Source organism: Meles meles, chromosome 21 (genome assembly GCF_922984935.1).
Source record: "Meles meles chromosome 21, mMelMel3.1 paternal haplotype, whole genome shotgun sequence".
NCBI classification, from domain to species: Eukaryota; Metazoa; Chordata; class Mammalia; order Carnivora; family Mustelidae; genus Meles; species Meles meles.
The window spans coordinates 6,024,220-6,045,775 of NC_060086.1; the positions used below are offsets into that span (position 1 = coordinate 6,024,220).

Here is a 21,556-nt window from a genome sequence, read left to right on the forward strand (position 1 = left end):
GGAGCAGAGGCCCAGAAGTCGGGGTGTGGGGCGCCTACAGAAAAGAGAGTTCTCCTCCCTGCTCCCTGCCAGTCGTCCTTCAGCTGCTGCTTCCCTGGGGAAAAGTGGGATCGAGGACCCCTGAGCTGTATGGAGACCTAGAGGCTGGCCGGCTCAGGGGTCCACAAAGGCCGGGGGGCGGGGCGTTGCAGAGGGGACGACCAGCCTCTCTGAGACCTCCGGAGTCAGAGCTGGAGGGCAGCGGAGGGGAAGATACACAGCTTCCTGGAGGCCACCCGGCAGCCTTGGGTCAAAGCTCTGGGTAAACCGAGTCATCTCCCACAGGGTCCCAGGGTCCTGCCGGGTCCGAAGTGGGACTAACAGTGATATTCTCTGTCTGTCCGTCCACCATCCAGGTGCAAGTTCTTCAGTCTGACTGAGACGCCGGAGGATTACACCATCATTGTCGACGAGGAGGGGTTCCTAGGTGAGTGCTTCTGTCTCCCCGGCTTGGCTGGGTTGGTATGGCTGCCCACCGCCTTATTTCTGTTCCCGCCCGCTGCCTTATTTCTGCCCCCTCCTGCCGCCTTATTTCTGCCTCCGTCTCCTTCCGGCGAGTGGGTTAGAAAGTCAGCAGAGTCTGTTTTCTTCTCTCCCTGTGCTGTGGCTGGTCCCCTTCCTTTCCGCTGATGAAACTGCCCCAGGAAAGGCCCCAGAGCTAAAAGGGTCAGAAAGACAACGTGCTTACCCAGCTGGGAACTACAGGCTACGGAGAAAGTAGCTACAACCCGGGGCTTGTTTCACTGAGCTCCCGCCGCTGAGTGAGAGGCTGTCGGTCCTCGGTCCCTGGCTCCCCGTCAGGGCTCCCGTAAGCCCTGCTGATCTTCCTTCCTTCCCGTGTGTCCGTTTTCAAGGCTGAAATACAATTCATGTAGTAAACATGCGCCCTTTTATTTTACTTACTTATTTATTTATTTTTAAAGATTTTTTATTTATTTGACAGACAGATCACAAGTAGGCAGAGAGGCAGGCAGAGAGAGAGGAAGGGAAGCAGGCTCCCCGCTGAGCAGAGAGCCCAATGCGGGGCTCGATCCCAGGACCCTGGGATCATGACCTGAGCCGAAGGCAGAGGCTTTAACCCACTGAGCCACCCAGGTGCCCCATCATGCGCCCTTATAAAGTGTCCAGTTCAGCGGTCTGTGATGCGCACGGGGTTGTGCGCCACGCCCACCAACATCTTCCCTCCCCTCAAAAAAATCCTCATCCCTGTTGACATCACTCCCCATCCCCCTTCTCCACCGTGTCCCCTCAGTTTTATTTCATAGGTTTATTATGTTGGTCCTGGTCTAAAGCGACGGCGAGCGTCCGTTTGTACTGGCCGCTGCCCACTCGTTTATGAGAACGGGGTGTGTTCACGTCCCACCAGCAAGGAGCTGCGAGCGGAGGGGAGGTCAGGTGACGGGGCCCACAGCCACGGAGCGGGGCTCCCCCCAGAGCCGGCATTCCCTCCGAGCCCCCCAGTTCTGTTCTGGAAAGCCTACAGAGAGTGTCCCTGAGTCCGCATTTTTATAAAAACCCCATTCCACCCCGAAGGCAACTCCTGGTCACTCTTGCGTGTTTCTCTTCCAATTGTACGGGGCACGAGTTGTCTCTTTTTAATCTACATGCCGTCCTGTCCCGGAGAGAAGTGCTTGCCCCCGACACCGTGACGTAACTTTTCCTGTGATGTCGCGGCCTCTCGCGGTCCACACCGTGGTGGATGTGACCTGCCTCCTTGCCCGGTCCCCTGCGCTTAGAATCCAAGTGGGCATTCATGGTTCTCCAGGGATAAATTTATGACCTTTATTCTCGCTCCAGCTGATTCCTAAAATGGGATCTGAGACCTGGCATCACGGGGTCAGGTTCTTAGGTGTGATTCTTAGGGCAAGTGGAGGCAAGTGGAGGAGGGCCGCCTTTTTAGACCATCCTCACTGGTGAACGAGGGGAACCTTGGAAGAATTGACTTCACCCCTACACTCTGTCCTTATGCACCCCTACCCCATCATCGAAGATGTCTCTCTGGTCGGTCATTCATCCATGCACAGACCTTTTGGGAGCCTTAGAGCCACAAACAGGAACTTTTGCCCTAACCACAAAGCACGGTCCCATGAAGAATGTACGCTTGGGCAACCCAGACCCATCTCCATCTTTGTGTGGGTCCTGCCGAGAAGCACGGCACTTCGGACGCAGAAGGAACACCCCAGGATGTCTCTGCTCTGGGAGCAAGTACCCTCACGGCTCCATCTCCCCAGACGAGACAAGCTCGCTCCATCTCGAGGTCGCAAACGAGCGAACGCGGTGACCAGGACAGGGGAAGGCTGTGGCCACAGGACCCAGGGCGCCGGTTTTGCAGGCCATGGAAACCCACGTTTGTAGGAATCCTCAGTCCCCGGGGAGGCATCGCGCAGGTGATTGGCTGCCTGTCCCCAGCCAGCACCACCCGCCCCCGGGCTTGCAGGAGGCAGCACTGAGAGCCCCATGGACCCCAGGAGCCTCGGGGTCTGCCGGCCAGCAACACAGTCAGTCGTGATTGCGGTGGGCGCTGTGCGGGAGACCCCATAGGAGGGACCCTTGCAATAGTAAGCAAGCCAGCAGACTGGATCCGAGAGGGGCCTGAATCAACCTATTCCGACTTCCCTCCCTGCCCCCAGCGGGGCTTCTGGCTGCGGACGCTGTGCTAATAAGCCCCGGGAAAGACTCTTGCTAAGTGCGATTTATAGACAAGGAACCTGAAGTGCAGAGGATGCTGTTGCCTGCCCGCGGCCTCATGGCTGGTGTCGTCTCCGGATGCCTCCAGGGGCCGGGCCCTCGACCGGGGAGAGCAGAAGTGCAGGAATCCAGCCTTTGTCCCCCAGGGGCTTAAGGCTCTGGGAGGACAGAAACACGGGAAGCAGAATTACGGTATCCATAGAGAGTGGCACCCAACCTGGCTGGCAGACGTGCAGTCCTGGAGGACTTCCCAGAGGAGGCAATGCTTGAGGCAAACCCAACTAAATGAGTAATGAGCCCACCTGGTGGAACCTGTGACACTGGCAGTGGGGAGGCTTCTAGAATGGGGGGTCGCTGGGCATGCCCAGGGAGCTGCAGGCGAGAAGACAGAGCAGGAGGAGATGGGACGGGACCAGGTGGGACGGGACGAGGGAGGCCAGGAGAGACAGAGGCCAGGGGGAGCCAGCGAAGGGTCTTACCTGACCTTGAAGGGCTTGCCTGGAGGAGAGCAGAGTAAGGAGGCTGGCGCAGTGAGGACAAGCAGGAATCCAGAAAGATTCGAAATCTGAATTTATCTGGGGCTTTTCCCTGAGCTGCACCGCTAACCAGCGGAGAGCCTCACACAGTATTTAAGTCTGGAAGAACTGGCGAGCTTTCAGCATGTCCCTTTCTGGGAGCTCGGAAGAGGAGCTTAGGGGGAGCTTAGGTAGTCAGGGAAGGCTTCCTGGAGGAGGCCGTTTTTGCCACCCTTGAAGGGCTAAGGAGGGAGAGAGCATGTCAGGTGGGGGAGGGGGGATGAGTAAGTCTAGCAGCAGAAGCAGAGACCAGGTTCAAAAAGCAGATGGAAAGACAGGTTCAAATTTTAAAAAGGGTGAGCAGAGTCCGTTTGGACCTGATTCTGCAGTCAGTAGGAAGCCGTTGAAGGCTGTTGAGCAGGAGAGAGTCGTCATTGAGCCTGGACTCAGGAAGAGGCACCTGGGGTGAGTATGCGGAAGGGGAGAGAGTGTGACGTGGGGGCCTCACTAGAGGGCGAATAAGCAGGCTTTGTCCGAAGTGAGATCTTCAGGCCCAGGCTGAGACCCTGACTGACCCAGGGAGGGAATTACCCACAATCTTGAAACCCCGACTTTCCCTGGAGCCGTTAATAATTGCTTGGCCTCTCCCCAGACCTCTTCCAGTGGCCGGAGCAGTCTTCAGTGTGGGGAAGGGGGCTCCGGGAGGGGGAGAAAAACCGGTGTAAATGATTCACCCAGCAGGGGCTGAGAGGAGGGGTCCACAACCCTGTGACTGCTGGGTAGGGGGTCTCGCTTCCAGGCCACCATTCCTGGTCAGCACTCGGGGCTGAACCGTGTACGATTACTGGAGCGCAGTGTCTCTCGCACGCGTGTTGGTCCAAAGGCAGGGGGAGGATGTCGTCCAGAAGCGACTCCTGGCCTCCCCGTTAGCGCGGACGAGAAGACCCGGGTTCAGATCCTGCTCTGCTTCCTGCACGGCTTGTGGTTCCAGGCCAGCTGCTGAGCTCCCCGGGGCCTCCCCCCAAACACAGGAGCGCCCTTCCCTTCTGCAGAGTGCCCATATGGCCATGGGACGTGCATGCACTCTAGAGGCGTCGCTCTGTTGTGGATGAACCGGGGTTCCTGTGCCCGGCCCCGGCGCTGGATTTTCAGGAGCCCCGTGGCGTTCGGGGGCCGCACACTGGCCTGCGGCGTCAGCGCCTCCTCTGCAGTGAAACTGCTCATTTGTGCCCCTCTGGCTGCGCGTCGCCCAGCTGCCATCGAGCATCCGGCATCAGCGTGTGAACGGAAGAGGCGCCAGTGCTCGGCAAGCACTCAGACGCCAGGCACTCAGCTAAGCACTTGATTTGGGGATTATCTCATTTAATCCTGGAAGCATCTTTTGGAGCCCATCCCGATTTCCTCCTTCTGCGTTTGCAGCTGAGAAACTGAGGAGCGTCGACGTTGCCCAGAGTCAAGGCAGGATGAAACACCTCCCCCTCTGCCTGACCCCAGGACCCTTGGCCCTGCTGCGGGCGGGGCAGGAGAAGCCGGAGAAGCACAGGCTGGGTAGGGCGCGCACCGCCGTGTCTCGCAGGGACGCACAGGTCCTGCAGCCGGAACAGGGGAGGCCTGGGACAGGGGGTAGGTACCATGAGGAGCGCAGCACAGGGCAGGGGGAGGGCTCTACCCAGCCACAGAGCCACCCCAGTCTGTGGCTGGGGGGTGACAAGACACCATTAACCTCCACCACCACAAAGCACATGCGGCTCCCAGAGGCTATTTGTAAGGGCCTGTGCTGCGTGCGGTGACAGAAATGACCCATCTTAGTCTTGGGATGGGTCCCCTTTTCCTCTAGGGATGGGCAGGCTCGTGGTCTCCTGGTCAGCCACCTGGAGCTCATCCCACAGCCCCAAAAATGGCACCTCGTCCCCCCGAGGCTTGGCCCGGGGTGAGGTGGGGCCCCGGACAGGCCTTCCCTCCCCGCCGCCTGCCCCAGTATTACAGGTCCCAGGGGCCAGAAGCAGCGAACCCTGTGCTTTCCAGCTGCCTTCGCTCCTCTGATGAAACTCACGCTTCTGAGAGGATCCGAGGGGTGACCGCTTGTCCGAGCTGACCACCATCCGTGGGTTCTACCCAGGGCCTGAGCCAGGAGCGGCCGGCCCCGAGGCCTGGAGCAGGGCGGGCAGACCCATCCTGGCCGACCCACTGCCCAGACTGGCCGGCAGTTGGACCTGAAATCCTCTGTCCCCCGCCCCCTTCATCCCCCCCCACCGTCCCGCGTCTGCAATCTCACCTGGCTTCAGGCCTGGGCTTCTCCCTGGGACGCATCCAGACCCGCCAAGAAACTCCCCAGAGCAGAGCCGTGTCTGCACCATTGCCCCTTAAAAGTGGACACACCCCAGCGCTCCACTGACTCGGGGGACACGCCTTCCCCACTGGACTGGCCACGGCTTCCTGGCAGCCTCCACCAGGCCGGCTGGAGCCAGGACTGGAGCCTGTCGCTGTCCCCGCCTGAAGCTGGCGTACTTTGCCCTCCACTTCCCTGTGCTCACAGGACCCCTCAGCCTACTCTGCCCAGCGGGGGTGGCGCTGACTTCCCACAGCCCGTTGTGCGTCCGTAAGCTGACGGGCAGCAAATTCCCTGTCCCCACTGGTGGGCCGGGGCTGGGAATGGCACTTGCTCCCCACTGGGGCCCTGTGGCCCGATCCTGGGAGGTTGGGTCTGGGAACAAGGGATGATGGTGAAGGCCACCCCCCAGCCTCGGGTCCGGCAGGGTGACCGAGCCCCGACAGAGGAGCGGGGGAGGCAGGTGGGTGGGAACGTGGGCCCGGACAGAGCACAGAGGCAGGGGCGGCCCCCCCGCCCCGTCCTCATCCTCATCTCCCCCTGCGCGCCACGTGCTGAGCATAGACGAGGCCACTGCCCCACACGGTAGCCGCGCACCACGTGCGCCTCTCGGAGGCAAAACGAATCAAAGTGAGATAAAATACGGTCTTTTCCTGTTGCATTAGCCACATTCTTCCGCCGCTCTGAAGCCACGGTGAGCGGCCACGGTCTGAGCCGTGCGGGTGTAGACGGACCCCTCCCTTTCTCCACACAGAGCTCTCTGGGGAAAGACTTGGGCTCTTCTCCGAAGAATGTGGGAAGCCGCTGGGTGGTTGGGGTCGCGAGGAACCTGGCAGGGGCGGGCAGAGAGCCGGTTCGCAAATGCTGGTGTGGTCTCTCGTTAATACGCAGCGACTTAAGACATTACTGACCTTTCCAGAGTTTTCCCAAGAGGGCTGAAGGGGTTCTGCCCTAATGGAAAGGGGCGTTTTCAAACGTCCAGCGTTAAATACGTTAAAATGATGGCCGCTGTCGGGGCTGCGTGGCTCACACCCAGCACACGGGCCCCCAGGAAGCACCAGGCTGAGCGTCCAGAAAGGCTGAACCATCAGGATACCCCAGTCCTCGGTGGCTCTTGGGCTGTCTCTGAAGTAGATGGCAGGTTTGGGGGGCTCGCAGCATTCTCCCCAGGTCCAGGCCCCTTAGAATTTCAGAATTGAGCTGCTATTTCTGGGGAGTTTTCTTGTGGCCATCACGCTGTTTCTCGTCCAACACCCAGGTAACTGACCGGACGCCAAAGCCCAGGGCCCCTTAAACGCCTTTCCTCCCGCTCTTCCTCCGAAGGTTCTCCCCTTTCCTGGGCAGCCACCTGCCTCTCCAGCAGGCCTGGCCAGGGCGGCCCCTTCTCAGCCAGTGGGACCAGTGGGCGCACCAGCCTGTGGTCACTGTGCGCCTGGTGACCCCGTGAGGCACGTCCCGCGTGCGGCTTGTGTTGGTGGAGACACGTGCACACGCGTGTACCCGTGTCCCGTGGGCAGGCTCCCCTGGGCGCGCTCTCTGCAGGACCAGGCAGAGTAGTGAGCACCTGGATTCTGGGGGTGTGGGAGCTGGTAGAGGAGACGGTGACTGCTGCCCTCGGACCCCCCGCCACCTGCCCCTGCCAACCCCAGGATCCCTGAGCTCTCTGGAGGAGGGACTTGGGTGACAATCACTGTTGCCAAAAGGCGGCGTCCTTTGGAGCCCTCCTGGAGCCGCGTGTTCTTGCAGAACGCAGGGCTGACAGCAGCAGGGAGAGAAATCCCAGCCCCCCTCCCCCCCGCCCCCCGTCTTCAGGCTTCCCTCCACCCCAGCCCCTGGGAGGTTCCCAGGAACCAGTGTGAAAACCAGGAGGAGGGAGGTGGGGGGGTGCCTGGGTGGCTCAGTCAGTTAAGCGTCCGACTCTTGGTTTCGGCTCAGGTCCTGGTCTCAGGGTCGTGGGATCGAGCCCCGCATGGGGCTCCATGGTCAGCAGGGAGTCTGCTCAAGGTCTCTCTCCCTCTGCACCCCCCACCCCTGTGCACACGCTCATTCACTCTCTCTCTCAAAGAAATAAGTACATCTCAAAAAAACAAAACCACTGGGGCCTGCTCCACCCGTTTGAGGGCAGCAGCATGGTGGGTCCTAGAGGTAAGGTCATTACTCGCTGCTGGACGCCCATCATTCCATGGGTGGGACAGTGGAAGCCAAACACAGATGAGCCACTTGTCACCCCGGCTCCTGCCCTGCCCAGCAGTCGGGCACGTCTGAGGTCCTCCCAGGCTGCTCTGACAGACGAGGGAACCGAGGCCCGATGGCAGGGACTGGCAGGCAGCCAGCCCTGTCCCCTGCCCGGAGGACCCATCATAGTCACAGGCCCGCCTTCCATGTGTCGTCCCCTTCCTCCCCACGCAGAGCTGCCCTCCTCGGAGCACCTGAGCGTGGCGGACGCCACCTGGCTGGCCTTGAATGTGGTGTCGGGCGGGGGCAGCTTCTCCAGCTCGCAGCCCATCGGCGTCACCAAGATCGCCAAGTCGGTCATCGCCCCGCTGGCAGACCAGAACATCTCCGTGTTCATGCTCTCGACCTACCAGACGGACTTCATCCTGGTGAGCCGGGGCTCCGTGGCCCCCAGTTGCGTGGTCAGCTCAGGGAGAGGTCAAGGGTACCTCGGGGTCATGGCTCAAGTGTCAGCAGGGCCCCGGGTGGGACTGTGGGGCTCCGTTCAGCCCCACACACCAAGCGCTTGCCGCACACCGTGCTGGCTTAGACCCGGGGCCTGGGCTGGGAGGGCTGGGAGCACGTGAGGTTGGAGATGGCAAGAGTGTCTGGTCACAGGCCGCAGCGGTTCCAGACTCCCATCCCCCACGAGCATGGCTGGAAGGATGGGGGAAGCTGGTACGGGGAGCAGAATCTCAGAGTGAAGGGAGGTGCCCCGCAGGGACCACGGGATACCGACATCCTTGACTCCCCATCCGTAGGTGCGTGAACGGGACCTGCCCTTTGTCACTCACACCTTGTCATCAGAGTTCACCATCCTGAGGGTTGTCAACGGTGAGACGGTAGCTGCTGAGAACCTTGGCATCACCAATGGCTTCGTGAAGCCCAAGTTGGGTGAGTTGAGGAGGCTCTGCTGGGGAGACCTCGAGAAGTCCCCAGGGCCTACCCTAGAGCAGCCGCGTTTTCAGAACATTAACAAAGCACCAAGTATAACACAGGGTCAGACCCTGCTTTCAAGGTCTAGCAAGGACAGGGGAAGGGAACATAGCCAGTGATGGCCAGAGGCCACTCCTCACCCATCCAGGATATCAGGATGGGCTTCCCAGAGGCAGCGACTCTCGAACTGAAGCTTGGAGCCCAAGTAGGAGCTCAGCCAAGTGCTAGAAGTTAGCAAGGGCATTCATTCCAGGCAGCCAGCAAGGCATGTGCAAAGGCCCAGGGGTCTGGCAGTGAGCCTGGAGAATCAGGAGAGCCGTGAGTGAATGTATTGGAGGCTGGAGAAGGCACAGGGCCAGGTCCCCCAGAGCAGCTGCTGGCTCACCCCACCTCTTGTCCTGGGCCCTCCTCCTGGCCTCAGCACCCGCTGTCTTTGCTCTCACAGTCCAGAGGCCTGTCATCCACCCTCTGTCCAGCCCGAGCAACAGGTTCTGTGTCACCAGCCTGGACCCTGACACGCTGCCTGCGGTCGCCACACTTCTCATGGACGTCATGTTCTACTCCAATGGGTACAGCCGCCCCCTTGGATGGGAAGAGGCTGCAGGGCGGGCCAGGGAGGCCAAGGGGACAGGGCTCTGCCTGGGAGCCCCCGAGTGGGGAGACACCGAGCTACCACCTGTCCTGGAAGCTGGTCTGGGGCAGAGAGCTCATGACTGTACCCCAAAGCCACACTCTGACTGGGGAGACATCCTTCCTCGGGAACCCCAAAGCATGGTGAAGCCCCAGGGGCACATGTCCGTGGATTCCGCCCCCGCTCACCGTCCCCGGAGCTCCAGCGGCAAGCCCAGTCTGTAGGGGCGCCAGGAGCTCAGGTCTTTTCTGTTCCGCAAACAGTAGGCTTTGCTGCCTTTTTTTCTCGGATTTTAATGGGGTGGGACCAGGGACCAGTGAGCTGGCAGTGACTGCAGACTGTGCCCTGAGATGTGGGTCAGCGCAGGGACAGAGAAACCCTGTCCAGGAAGGGGCAGGGTGGTCTGCAGGGAGGGCCGGCTGGGTCTTGGGCTCCGGGAAGTGTGGTGCTCGCCTCTGTGAACCCCGCGGACTCATCCGCCTCAGGTGGGGAGACCGAGGCTGGGGCCGAGGTTCATGGTCAGGATTGGGGCCAGGACTTGGCCCCAGCTCTCCCAAGCCGGTGGGCAGGCGAGCGGACCGGGTGGGGATCTGGGTGTGGTCGGGTCCACTGTCCCCCTCACCACCCCACCCCCCGGCCCCCAGAGTGAAGGACCCCATGGCTACCGGGGAGGACTGTGGCCACATCCGCTTCTTCTCCTTCTCCCTCATTGAGGGCTACATCTCCCTGGTGATGGACGTGCAGACCCAGCAGAGGTGAGTGGCCCTTCTTACTTACTGACGACAGGCAGCGCAGAGAGGTGATGGCCGGGGGTCCCTCGGCCTCCTCTCTGGGTCTAGCCGTGGGGGAGGGAGCGCTCAGGCAGGGCGAGACCCCTGATCGTCCCGAGGGCAGCCACCGCTCTGACTGAGGGACCGCGACCGACGTCACCCTCTGGGGTTTCTCCCTTTCTCTCCTTGCTAAGGTTCCCTAGTAATCTGTTGTTCACGAGCGCGTCTGGAGAGCTCTGGAAGATGGTGCGGATTGGAGGACAGCCCCTGGGATTTGGTGAGCCCCGGGGGATACCGCACCAGCAGGCGGGGGGCCTAGCATCTCCGAGTGCCTTCCGTCCAGGCTCACTCACCCTGCGGTGCAGCTGGGGAGACCGAGGCTGGGGGAGCCGGCGTCGGTGGCCCTTGACCGGCGAGTGACAGGAGGCAGGGGCTCCAGACAAGAGGGCGGGAGGAGCGCCCTCAGCCAAAGCAGTGGTACCTCTCCCCGCCTTGGAGAGCACAGAGAGCACATTCCTGCTGCTTGTTAGCGCGCCGGGGACCAGAGACAAACGGAAAGGGAAGGGAGGCCCTGGTGGCTCAGGCAGCTAAGCGACCGGCTCTTGATCTCAGCTTAGGTCCTGGTCTCAGGGTGGTGAGTTCGGGCCCTGCTGCTGGCCTCTGTGCTGGGCGTGGAGTCTGCAGGGAAAAGGGAAAAAGTCACCTGTGAGTCCCAGCTGCTCCCAGGCCTCGGCCGTGGTTCTGATGAGGGTTATTCACGTAAATAAATGCCATTGCAGTCAGACTCGGACACGCCGGCACTCACCCCGAATTACCTCACCGTTCCTGTCCCGGGAAGGAGCCGCTTCTCCATAACGACGACCTGACCCTACAGAGGACCTCTGTCGAGATTCCCTAAGAGTCTCGAGCCTCAGTTTGCGCAGCTGCCCGAACAGCGCAGTTGGCGGCGAGTTTTGTCCGCAAGCGTGTTCGGGGGGCCGTGGGGCTCAGAGTCTTCGGGAGTTAGCAGGCCTGCGGGGCACTGATTCGCCCGGGGCCGGGTGGAGGCTGCCGGCCCCATTGTCAGGGATGTGCTGACCAGAAATGACTTCCTCCAGCTAGACCTGTTAGAACCCAGAGCTGGAACCCGGGACAGGCTCTCGGTTGTCTCCGGGAAACGTCATCCACAGACCCGGGGTGGGATCGGTGAACCCTGAGTTCCCACAGACGGAGTGAAGAACCTTCCCGATGAAGCCTAGACTGCTCCAGGGGCCATCCCGTCGGCCCTGGGATGCCTGTTCCTAGGACAGGAGGCAGAGGTGGCGGCGTATGTTGACCTGGGGGCGGAGGGGCGGTGAGGGAGCCAGGTTCTGCCTCCTGCCTCACCTGCCCATGGACGAGCTTGCGGGTGATGGTCACCAGCAGGACAAGACGGGTCCCCCTGACTCCGCTCGCATCGAGGCCAAAGCCAGAGCCGTCCTGGGGGCAGAAAAGCGGGCTCTGCTCTGTGGAGTGTTAGGAAGTGTACACTGAAGGCTCCTGGTCCAGCCCTGGCGACCGATCTGCCTCTTGGCGCAGGGGTTGGGGGCTCCTTCGCCACAGACCCTAGCGTTTCTCCCGCCCACACTGGCTGCCCGGTGCCGGATGGTGGGCATTGAGTGCTGGAACAACTCCTCACCAAGGAGGTTGTTAGAAACAAGCATGGCCGCAGGCGGCCATCCTAATAAGGAGGATGGTGGGTCCCTCCCCTGGGTGGGGAGCACCCGTGCATGTCTGCCGTCAGGGTCACATGTAAGGTCCAGAGAAGGTGACTCGGGGAGGGGTCCTGGGGGGAGGGGAGGTAGGACGCGGCAGCCCCTGTCTGCGGCACCCACGTGGCTCCAGATGGCTGTGCCCGCGATGCACAGGTAGGCAGGGTAGAAGAATCCAGCCAGGTCAGCCCGAGCAGAGGGACGGAGTCCTGATGCCGGACGGAGGGATCTGTCGCCCTGTCTTCCTGAAGGTGGTGGGGAGCAGCCGAGCTCCGGCAGGCGGGGGAGCAGCCGGGGGCGACCAGGAGCCCGAGTCCTTCAGAGGACTGCCTGTGAGACAGTCACGGAACGTCCCGATGACGTGGCCAGATATGTCGCGGCGGCGCGGGGCCTAAGCCGCTCTGACAGCCGGCAGGACCCTGCCAGGGAGGCAGCTCGCCGAGAATCTGAAGGGCTCCAGACCGGCGGGTTCTGCGGGCTTGTGAGCGTGGTTTGGGGTAAACGTGGCTTCCCCCCCCGAACCCACCGTGCCCGGTGCAGGTGGCTCCGTCCTCGCCCCGACTCCGTGCTGCGCGCGTCCCCTTGGCCATCCCTGTGGTTCTGCAAAGTGCGGGTCGCCGCCCTTCCGAACCGACGTGACACGGGGGTCCAAACCCGCGGTCAGGAAAGCGTCGTTCTCGACTCCTGTCTCCAGCCCCTGTTTCTGTCGGAGTAGTTGTGTCCGTAGCAAAAGGATTTGGGGAGACTACATGTCCCCACCACACGGTGGCACCGACGGTCACCAGATGTACAGACGCCGGGCTTGCCAAGCCACCAAGGGCCTGCAGGTCCAGCCAGGAGCCCCGGCAGACCGAGCAGAAAGCAGGAGCCCAGAGTCACCGCACAGGTCCAGGGCTGGGCCAGGGAGTGAAGGAGCAGAGGGAGGCTGGAAGGGATGGCAGTGGGTGTCGTAGACGTGGAGCTCAGGTCAGTTCCCGGACTCCAGCCTCAGAATTGCGTGGGGAGCTGGTGACCCTATCTGGACTCTCCCACCCAGTTGGGAAAAGGCATCGTCATCAAAATCAGAATAATGGATTTGGGGGGAAACCACCTGAAAGCTTGGAAGGGGCTGTGTTGGTGGCAGAGTGGTCCTCAGACCCTGGAGGTCTTCCTGGAGGAGGAAACCTTGAGTGGTGCCTTCAAATCAGGCAGGGAGCCAGGGGTGAGGAGGGGATGCACCCCCGCTTTGGAGGTCTGGAGGGAGGGAGAAGCCCCGTTCCAGCCCCAGATGAATGCCTGGTGCTGCCTTTAGGACCAGCAGAGGTCCTTAGCCAGTGGGGACTCTGGGGAGGAACCTGGTGCTCGCAGAGAGGAAGTGACTTGACCACGGTCTTCTGGCTGGAAAAAGAGTCAGAGGGCGACAGGAAAGAGGGCCTGAACCCACGTCCTCCCTTTGGCCACACCGCGTCCGGCTCTGTCGCGGAGAACTCACGAGGAGGTTGGGAAGGGGAGCAGGGGAGCAGGCAGAGAGCTCAGCTCTGTGGAGCCCTGTGCACAAGAGCCTGGGTGGGGGTCAGAGAAGGTTCCTGGGCGGAGGGGCTAGAGCACCAGGGAATCCTGGCGTGGCATCCGGGAACCTGGCGTGGCAGGCGGCCGGGGCCGGAGGGAGGCTGGTTGAGGATGCTGAGCGTCGTCCCTGCCTCTGTCCCCAGATGAGTGTGGCATCGTGGCCCAGATCTCCGAGCCCCTGGCCGCCGCAGACATCCCTGCCTACTACATCAGTACCTTCAAGTTCGACCACGCGCTGGTGAGTGTCCCGCACCGGCCCCCCGGGGCAGGGGACGCCAGTGCGGGGCTCACGGCTCTTGCCTCCCCTGCCCCCTCGCAGGTGCCGGAGGAGAACATCAGCGCCGTCATCAGCGCCCTGAAAGTCAGCCAAGCAGAGAAGCACTAAGGGCCTCCTCCCTCCTCCCTGTCTGCCCCCCAGGCCTGGGCCCAGCCCCCACCCTGAAGATCCTTCTCGCAGTATTTCTCAGACTGGAAAATCGGCCCAGGGGCCCCCAAGAAGGGGCCTCTGGGAGACGCCCCCAATCGCTTCCCCTGCCAGGCCTGGGGCGCCCAAGCCAAGGCCTCCCCGTGCCCTCCTGCCTTCCTGGAGCCCCCAGACCCTCCAGAGAGCCCTTAGCCACCTCCTCCCCCCCGACTCCTCCTCCAGAAAATGACGTCCGTGGCCCAGGGAGCTCTCGAGCCCACCCACCTTCCTGCCTGGCCTCGCCCACAGCGGGGGGCGGATGCTGAAGGAAGCAGGGCCCTCCTGCGAGACAATGGGGTTCTGGTTCTTGTGTCATCTTGGGGAGCTGGCCGAGCAGGGCTGAGTTCATGGAGCCCAGGGAGGCCCCCGTGAGGACCGGGGGCTGGATGTTGTGGTCGCTGGTCTCTGGTTCCATCAGCTCCGGGCTGGTTCCCGCAGAATGGAGGCCAGTGGGCGGCCCCTGGGTCGCGTGCTGGGGCAGCTCGGACAAGCCTGGGTGGGCCCCGAGCTGGGGAGGACCCGCGCCGCCCAGAATCGCCCGCCATGCACAGGGCCTGTGCCCCGACTCCCAGCGAGACTGCCAAGGGGGCCCTGTCCAGATCCTCCCCACCATAAGCACTCACTCCTGGGGGCGGTTCCCGGGAGACCCACCAGCCTGGGGCATGAGCGCCTGTCCCCTCTTGCTTTCCCTGGACCCTACCTGGGCAGGCAGAGCCTTGGTTTCCCCCAAGTGGGGGCATCCCCAGCATTCTGGACCTGGGGTTTCTTGGGTCACCCCCACTCCCCAGCAGTCGACTAGACCAGCACAGGCCTCCCCTGTTATCCTGCCCCCTCCCCCGCCCCACTTTAGGGGGATGTGGAAGGCCCCTGCCCCCGACTCACCTGCCTGCCCACCCCTCAGCTGGGGACTGTGGCACTCATGAGTACTTGACCTGGGGGGCAGCTTATCTGAGCCTTAATAGAGAAAACTGTACCGTACGTTTTAGTTTCTTATTTAATATATCTGCGCCCAGGCTGCGGTTGGCGGCAGTTTTCAGGGGAAGGGGCCTACTGAGTTCTGTCGGAGGGCCCAGGGGCTCGGCATCACTCGGCTGGCGCCCTGCGGCTCCAGGGACAAGCAGGAGAAGCGAGGGGTGTCCCAGGAGTGTGGGCCCTCTCTTCGGAGCAGGAAGTGGGCCACAGAGGTCTGTTGCAAGGCAGGGGTCCCCCCAGGGCAGCCCCACTGACGGGCACCCTGGGAGCCATGGTCCATGTGAACATCAGAGGGGACCCAGAGGCCACGGGGCGGTGGGCAGCCAGGTGGCAGGCCAGCTGAGGCGGTCTTGTACCCCTGGGAGGCTGACCAGGGAGCATGGGGTGAGCCCCTGCACCTCCCCACCAGCCAGGGGTCCTTCCCAAGCGAGCTGGACCAGAAGGTCCCGTGAGGCCCCTGTCCTCCCTGGTGTCCCCTCTCAGGCAGCCTGGCTGACTGTACCGTTCCCAAGAAGCTCAGAGGAGAAAGGACATTCCCTTAGGTGAAGGGCTTGTGCGAGCCCCAGTCCTCCCTTCTCCCAGCGTGAAGAAGACCCTCTGAGCCCCGGCAGCCCACCACAGATCTGCCGTGGGTCTGGATCCTTGAAGATGCTCAGGCCCAAGCACTGATTAGGACATTAGGAACCCTCTTCTTTTTTTTTTTTTTTTTAAGTTAATTCATTTTGCACAAAACTCGAAAACAACCAAAACGTGTCCACTGTTTGCTGGCTCCAAACCGGGGTGGGGTGGGGGTGGCCGAGGGGGCAGGGAAAGACCCGAAGCCCCGAGCCCCCTTTCTCTCTCCTTGGAAGGCCTCGGTTTCCCGTGGCCCTTCCAGACTCCCGTCGGGTCTCCTGATGGTGTCCGCTCTCCGCTGTCCCTGCCTGCCCAGCAAGCGCGTCGGCGCCGCGACCCCAGGAGCGTGCGCTGCCCAGACCCCCGAGAGCGTCTCGATTGTACACACCTGTAAATACTTGTGTTTTATGTCGATACAGATACAGACTGTAAATAACACATACACTTGAGCAGTATATGTTAATACGTGCTGTGGCACGGACCCCGCTGTGTGTGTGCGTGTGCGGGCGCCGGGCCTCCCCTCCACCCGCCGTGTCCCGCCGCACACGGGCACGTTTCCAGCCACCGTGTGTTCTTCAATCAAGCTACGCAGGCAATACGTTAGCGGAGAAGCCGGGGCTTGAGAGCAAAACCAAACCAGCAGCCCAAGAGCGGAGCCCCCGGGGCCCGCCCCCCCAGCCCCCCTGAAAGCTGGATTCAGTGCCATCCTGCACCCCCATTTCCATGGCCAGGGCCCCGGATACCCCTGTTTGGTCTGGGGGACGCTGGTACGGAGGGAGGAGAAAGGCCGTCTTCATCGCCCTGAGCCTGAAGACCTGGGCAGGGAGGGGGTCCCACCCCCCACCCCCCGCCCAACGTGGCTGTTCCTGCGTCGTTTTCACCCGCACGCTCAGATACCTCAGGCTCTTCTCCCAGGCCTCCTCCTGCAGACTAGCACCGTCTAGCCAGGAGAAGGACCGAAGCCGTTGACCTTGTGCCCAGGAAGGACTGGCGAGGCCTGGGCAGGAGCAGCCACCCGGACCTTCCCCTTCCCCAGCCTCCCCTCCCGCTGTCTGCGTGCCCGTGAGGAGCCCAGTCACAGGGACTTGGTCTCCACAGTTTGGGGGGAAGAATGCCCCCCAGTTTGCTGCGTTGGGGGGGGGTCTCCAGACCCGCTGAGCCAAAGCTGTCTTGGCTCTGGGTGGCCGGCACGTGGCAGGGGCAGGGAGATGGGGCTCCTGAGCAAGGCTGCCGAGAGGTGGGGTGGGCTCTGGGTGTGTGTGGCTTTGCCTTTGTGTCCCATGGCAGCTGAAGGCCACCCCTGCCCATCGCCTGCCCCATCCCTGCGCACTACACAGAGGAGGTGGGGAGAGGGGAGGTGTGACCGCCCCCTTCTCTCTCTCAGCCCCAGTTACAAAAATCCGTCTCAGCATGGGCTCCTCTGGTTCCCAAGAAACCCCTTCCTCCCTCTGCCCCCAGGCTTGACCTGGCAGGGGTGGGCGGGGCCCACCCTGCACCTTCATTGGGGTGGGGGAGGGTCTCCAAAGCCGAGGGCACACATCCAAGCCTGACAGGTGTGCGGCTTCCCCTCCCCGGGATCCAGGGGTCCCGAGTCTCCCAGCCACCAGCATTCTCCCCTTTCCACCAACTGCAGGCCACGGGCCCCTGGTGGGACCCAGAGCCGCCAGCTGTGGCCTCCCCCGTTGGGCAGCACATGGCCTTGGTGACCATTGCCGGGTCCGGAAGAAGATGCGTGGTCTGGCGAGCCTTGTCCCCTGTGAGGTGACGGAGGATGGCCTGGAGGTCAGGAGAGAAGGTTCGGTTTGATGGGTAGGGTGAGGCCCCTGTCCCAAGCCCAGGGGCCTGGTAGTCAAAGATGACCCCCCCGCCCCCACCAGCCCCTCCTGGCCACGTTTCTCAGGCTGACCATTAGGGGTCCCTGGACCACCTTTCTGGGCCTCTGGACGTGGACATGGGGACAACTTGGGCCCTTCCCAGACGGGGCTGAGAGGGACCTTGAGGATCTCCCAGGAGACAGCAAAGCGCTCCTGTGCCCTGACGGAGGAGTTTCTGATGCCGGGGGGATGGAGGGGTAGGAAGAAACCCCCCAGGAGATCTGTGTCCCCTGTAACCGGGGAGAGGGGACCCGCCGGTCCTGGCGGTCACAGCCACTGGGAAATGGAGCAGGCAGTTAGCAGAGCTTGCGGGGGAGGATAATGGAGTCTCACACCCGCAAAGACGGGAGCTTTGGCTTTTCGGGTTTTCCCAGATGCCGTGCTGGGAGAGGGCTCGGCCAGGAGGGGGCAGTAGCCTCCCTTGAAAGAGGCTGCAAGGCCCCGAGCCAACCAGGGCGGGGGATCCTGGGGTGAGAGGCTCGGGGATCTGAGGGCAGCTGAGCCCCACTCCCCGCTCTAGATGCCTTTCCCTGCGTCCCCGAGCTCCTGGTTTTCTTTCTTCCATTTCCAAATCAGAGGCCACCCAAGGGCAAGCTTTTTTGTCTCCTGCTCTTTCCTTAAGCTCGGGGGAAGCCGCAGGGCGACCCAGCCTTCAGCTTTGACTCCCGGGAAGCCTGCTCCGTGGAGAAGGCCAAGGCCAGGCGGGTGTTGTCGGCCGAGCAGCCGCCGTCCTTGGGGCCCACGGTACCAGGAGTGGCTCCGGGACAGAGGGGGAGGCCTGTGGCCTGGCCCTGTGGCCTCCGGGGCGGGGAGGCAGTTTGAGGCTCTCGGTTCGAGGCGGGACGAGGCCGGGAGCCTGGACAGTGTCGTGTGCTCGGCCGCGGGTGCGCGAGCACCTCCACGCCCTCCCAGATCCCGGCGAGGGGCCTGGCCCGGTTCATATTTTGCGGCCTCGGGAGCCTTGTGCCCGTGGGCCGCACGGAGTAGGGTTGGCAGTGTGTGGGTGGCAGGCCTGGCCCGCGGGGCCGCCCCGCCTCCCTCGACTTCATCAAGCTGCTGGGGGGGGCAGGGGTGTCCCCACAGACAGCACTCACCGGGAGAGGCTTCGGGTGCCGGCACCCCTCACCTGTGGGGGCCCCTCGGCAGAGAGCGTCCAGCAAAGGCGGAGACCAGGGCAGGGAGCGCGGTGGGTGGTGGAGAAGAGAGAGGTCAAGCCCAGTGCATTTTCCGGTCCTGTGCCTCAGTTTACCTCCCCAGAAAACCGTCCAGGAAGAGCTGAGCAGGGCTGGCTCCCCAGCGGGGGCGGGGTGGGGGATAGCTGACAATAGAACCCCAAGGCCTCTTGCTCTATGCCAAAACTATTTCCGTTATCCTGAGACGGGGGTGAGCGGATGGTGGGTGAGCGACGGGGCTCTGAGGGGCCTCCGCCCCCCCCAGGGCCTCGCCTCGGGGATCTGGCCCTCACCTGGCATATCCCGGGTCACCAGCAGCCGTAGCAGGGGCGCTTAGATCCATCCCAAGCTCTGGGGCGAGGGGGAGCACGGGGCCACCCAACGCCCCAGGGCCCTCACGCTTTTACCCTCTTTGTCGAAGACACACAAAACCCTCGAGATTCATGTACTGTATGACGGAGAGAAAAAAAAAAAGTACCATTTAATGTTCCCCCCCCCAAAAGACAGTATATTTTGTACTTTGTAAAGTGTTAATTAAAATGGAGACAAAAATGGATGTTGGCTGACCACTGTCTGATTTGGGTCTTTCCTTTCTCTGAGCCGCGGCCGGACAGGCTGGTGGCAGGGAGCGCAGCCGGGGCAGGAGGGGGACGCCAGGAGGAGGGAGAGCAAGTCTTCCAGCCCCACAGCCAGGGTCAGAGGAGCGACACCCGCCCAGAGCAAGGAGGGCTGTAATCGCTGCCTGGTGCCGTGTAACGAGCAGCCCCCAGACCTCACAACTCCACAAAGGACCGGGTGTGTGTGTGTGTGCGCGCGCACGTGTGTCGCGGTGTGCGTGGGCTCGGGGTGGGGGAGCGGCTGGAGCCGTTCTGGCTCAGAGCCGCTCAGTCATCTGAAGTCTTGGCCGAGACCGAAGGGTCTGCTTCCAGAGGCGGTTTAGTCACACAGCCGGCGGGCTGGGGTTCCCCCCCCGGGGTGGAGTTCGCTCGCAGTGGGGAGCCTGGCTTCCCCCAGAGCCAGGGACACCGGGCCAGGGTAGAAGCCCAGATGGTTTGGAGTTCCCATGCCTCGGAATTCCCACAGCACCACCCACCACCCCACTCTGGTCCCGGGAGAGACCACTCAAGGTCAGGGTCTCGGGGGGCCTTCTTGGGCCCACCATTCCTCCCCAGGCCTCTGGCAGAGGTGGGCCTGGGGGTCGGGGGGCCTGTGGGGCAGGACAGAGCTCCTTCCCCAAGCCCAGAGCCCTGCTGTGGACAAAACACACACACACACACACACACACACACCCTGGTTCTGGAAGCCCGGGCGCGGATACCTGCACTCAGGACACCCCAGAGGCAGGAGGGAGGGCACCTGCCCAGCGTCCCTCCCACAAGACTCTGGCGTCTGGCTCCTTGCCCTCTTGGCAGGTGGGCATTGCGGCTGCCCCGGCAAGAAAGAGGCCCTGGACCTCTCTGGTATTTTCCACAGAAGGCAGGTGTGAGCCGGGCAGGGCTGAAGACCCATGTCCACATTCAGGCCCACCCCACCTCAGCCCTGTCACCCTGAGCCCCAGGAAGCTCTGCTGCTACTTGGGCTTTTCCCTCTGGGGTCTGCGGACCAAGTGCCCTCTCGGGCCGTCAGAGGACACCCGGGAGCCAGGACATCCGTGGGGACTCAGGTGGCCACCGCCGGGAGGGTCAGGGGTGAGGGGACAGAAGCAGAGACACCAGGCAGAAGACAATTGTGGAGAGGGTCTGGCGTGTGCCAGACGCACTCCGGCCAGCCAGGCAGACGGAGCCCGACTGCGAGAGAATCCCAAGCAGGCTCCATGCCGCCCAGCGTGGAGCCCGACAAGGGGCTTGATCCCACAACCCTAAGGTCATGACCTGAGCTGAAATCAAGAGTCAGACATTCAACTGACTGAGCCACCCAGGGGCCCCCTAAAGATTGTATTTTTAAGTTATCTCTACGCCCCATATGGGACTCGAACCCACAACCCCGAGCTCCACAGACCAAGCCAGCCAGCCGCCTGGACTGTTCCCCTTCAAACTGCAAAGCCCCCACACGGCCAGCCCCATTCCCCGGCTCTGCTGGTCTGCACGGCCCACGTAAGCAAGCACCATACACTCCGTTTGGCTTGTGGTTGTGTTTCGCCTCCCAGAACGAAAGCTCCCGTGGGACCTGCTTCCGGGGGCGTCGTCCCCAAGTGGCCCAGTGTGGCGGACACTAGCTGCCCCAGGGGGACAGAGTATCTGTTGAGGGAATGAGTCAGAGGGAGAGGGTGCGGCCACGGGGCGAGACCCCGGGGGGTGACCCGGTTGTCATTTTCTCCCAACAAAACCGTGGGGAGGAGACTGTGCAGACACACCGTTTTCAGGCAGGGCTGGCTTCTGAAGTATTCGTCACTGGCTTCTAGTTGTCTCTTTAACAAAAGCCTTTTTTTGGTGAGCGAATCTCTAAATGATCAAGTAAGATTAAAAAAAAAAACAAAAAACACCTCTTCAGTGCTCAAAAATAAAAAGGCAGGGGCGCCTGGGTGGCTCAGTGGGTTAAAGCCTCTGCCTTCGGCTCAGGTCGTGATCTCAGGGTCCTGGGATCGAGCCCCACATTGGGCTCTCTGCTCCTCAGGGAGCCTGCTTCCTCCTCTCTCTGCCTGCCTCTCTGCCCACTTGTGATCTCTCTCTGTCAAATAAATAAATAAAATCTTAAAAAAAAATAAAAATAAAAATAAAAAAATAAAAAGGCAGAAAATAGACTTTATTCCAAAAGAGACTTTCCAAAGATGTTTTTAAACGAAAGGCCAAGTTGATTACTACCTCAACTGTTTTCCACGATTTCGGGATCTCTTCTCCGGCGCTGGCCCTCCAGCCAAGCTTCTGAAAGTGCACAAGAATCTGGCCGCGCTCTAACTTCTCCGAGCTTCTCAGCCGGGCTCCCGCAGTCAGGCGGGGACTTGCCCTGACGCCCACACGCCCACGGCGAGCTCTGCTGGGGTCGGAGGCTTACGGAAGCCCTTCCGGCCACTAGAGCCGCCAGGCAACCTTCAAGCACAACAGAACGGCCTGGCGTAGAGCT

The 21,556-nt window shown here is 62.1% G+C and overlaps 1 protein-coding gene across 1 annotated transcript in view; it reads left to right on the forward strand.

Annotated features, from left to right (window-relative positions):
* CASTOR2 (cytosolic arginine sensor for mTORC1 subunit 2) overlaps positions 1-19,052 on the forward strand; it is a 51,219-nt gene extending 32,167 nt beyond the window's left edge. The window contains exons 2-9 of the mRNA XM_045992597.1: positions 396-466; positions 7,981-8,174; positions 8,547-8,679; positions 9,167-9,290; positions 9,997-10,107; positions 10,317-10,399; positions 13,544-13,638; positions 13,720-19,052. Of these exons, the coding sequence (XP_045848553.1) occupies positions 396-466; positions 7,981-8,174; positions 8,547-8,679; positions 9,167-9,290; positions 9,997-10,107; positions 10,317-10,399; positions 13,544-13,638; positions 13,720-13,785 (877 nt within the window). The 3' untranslated portion in view covers positions 13,786-19,052. The remainder of the gene's footprint in view (positions 1-395; positions 467-7,980; positions 8,175-8,546; positions 8,680-9,166; positions 9,291-9,996; positions 10,108-10,316; positions 10,400-13,543; positions 13,639-13,719) is intronic.
* Positions 19,053-21,556: the final 2,504 nt, after the last annotated feature.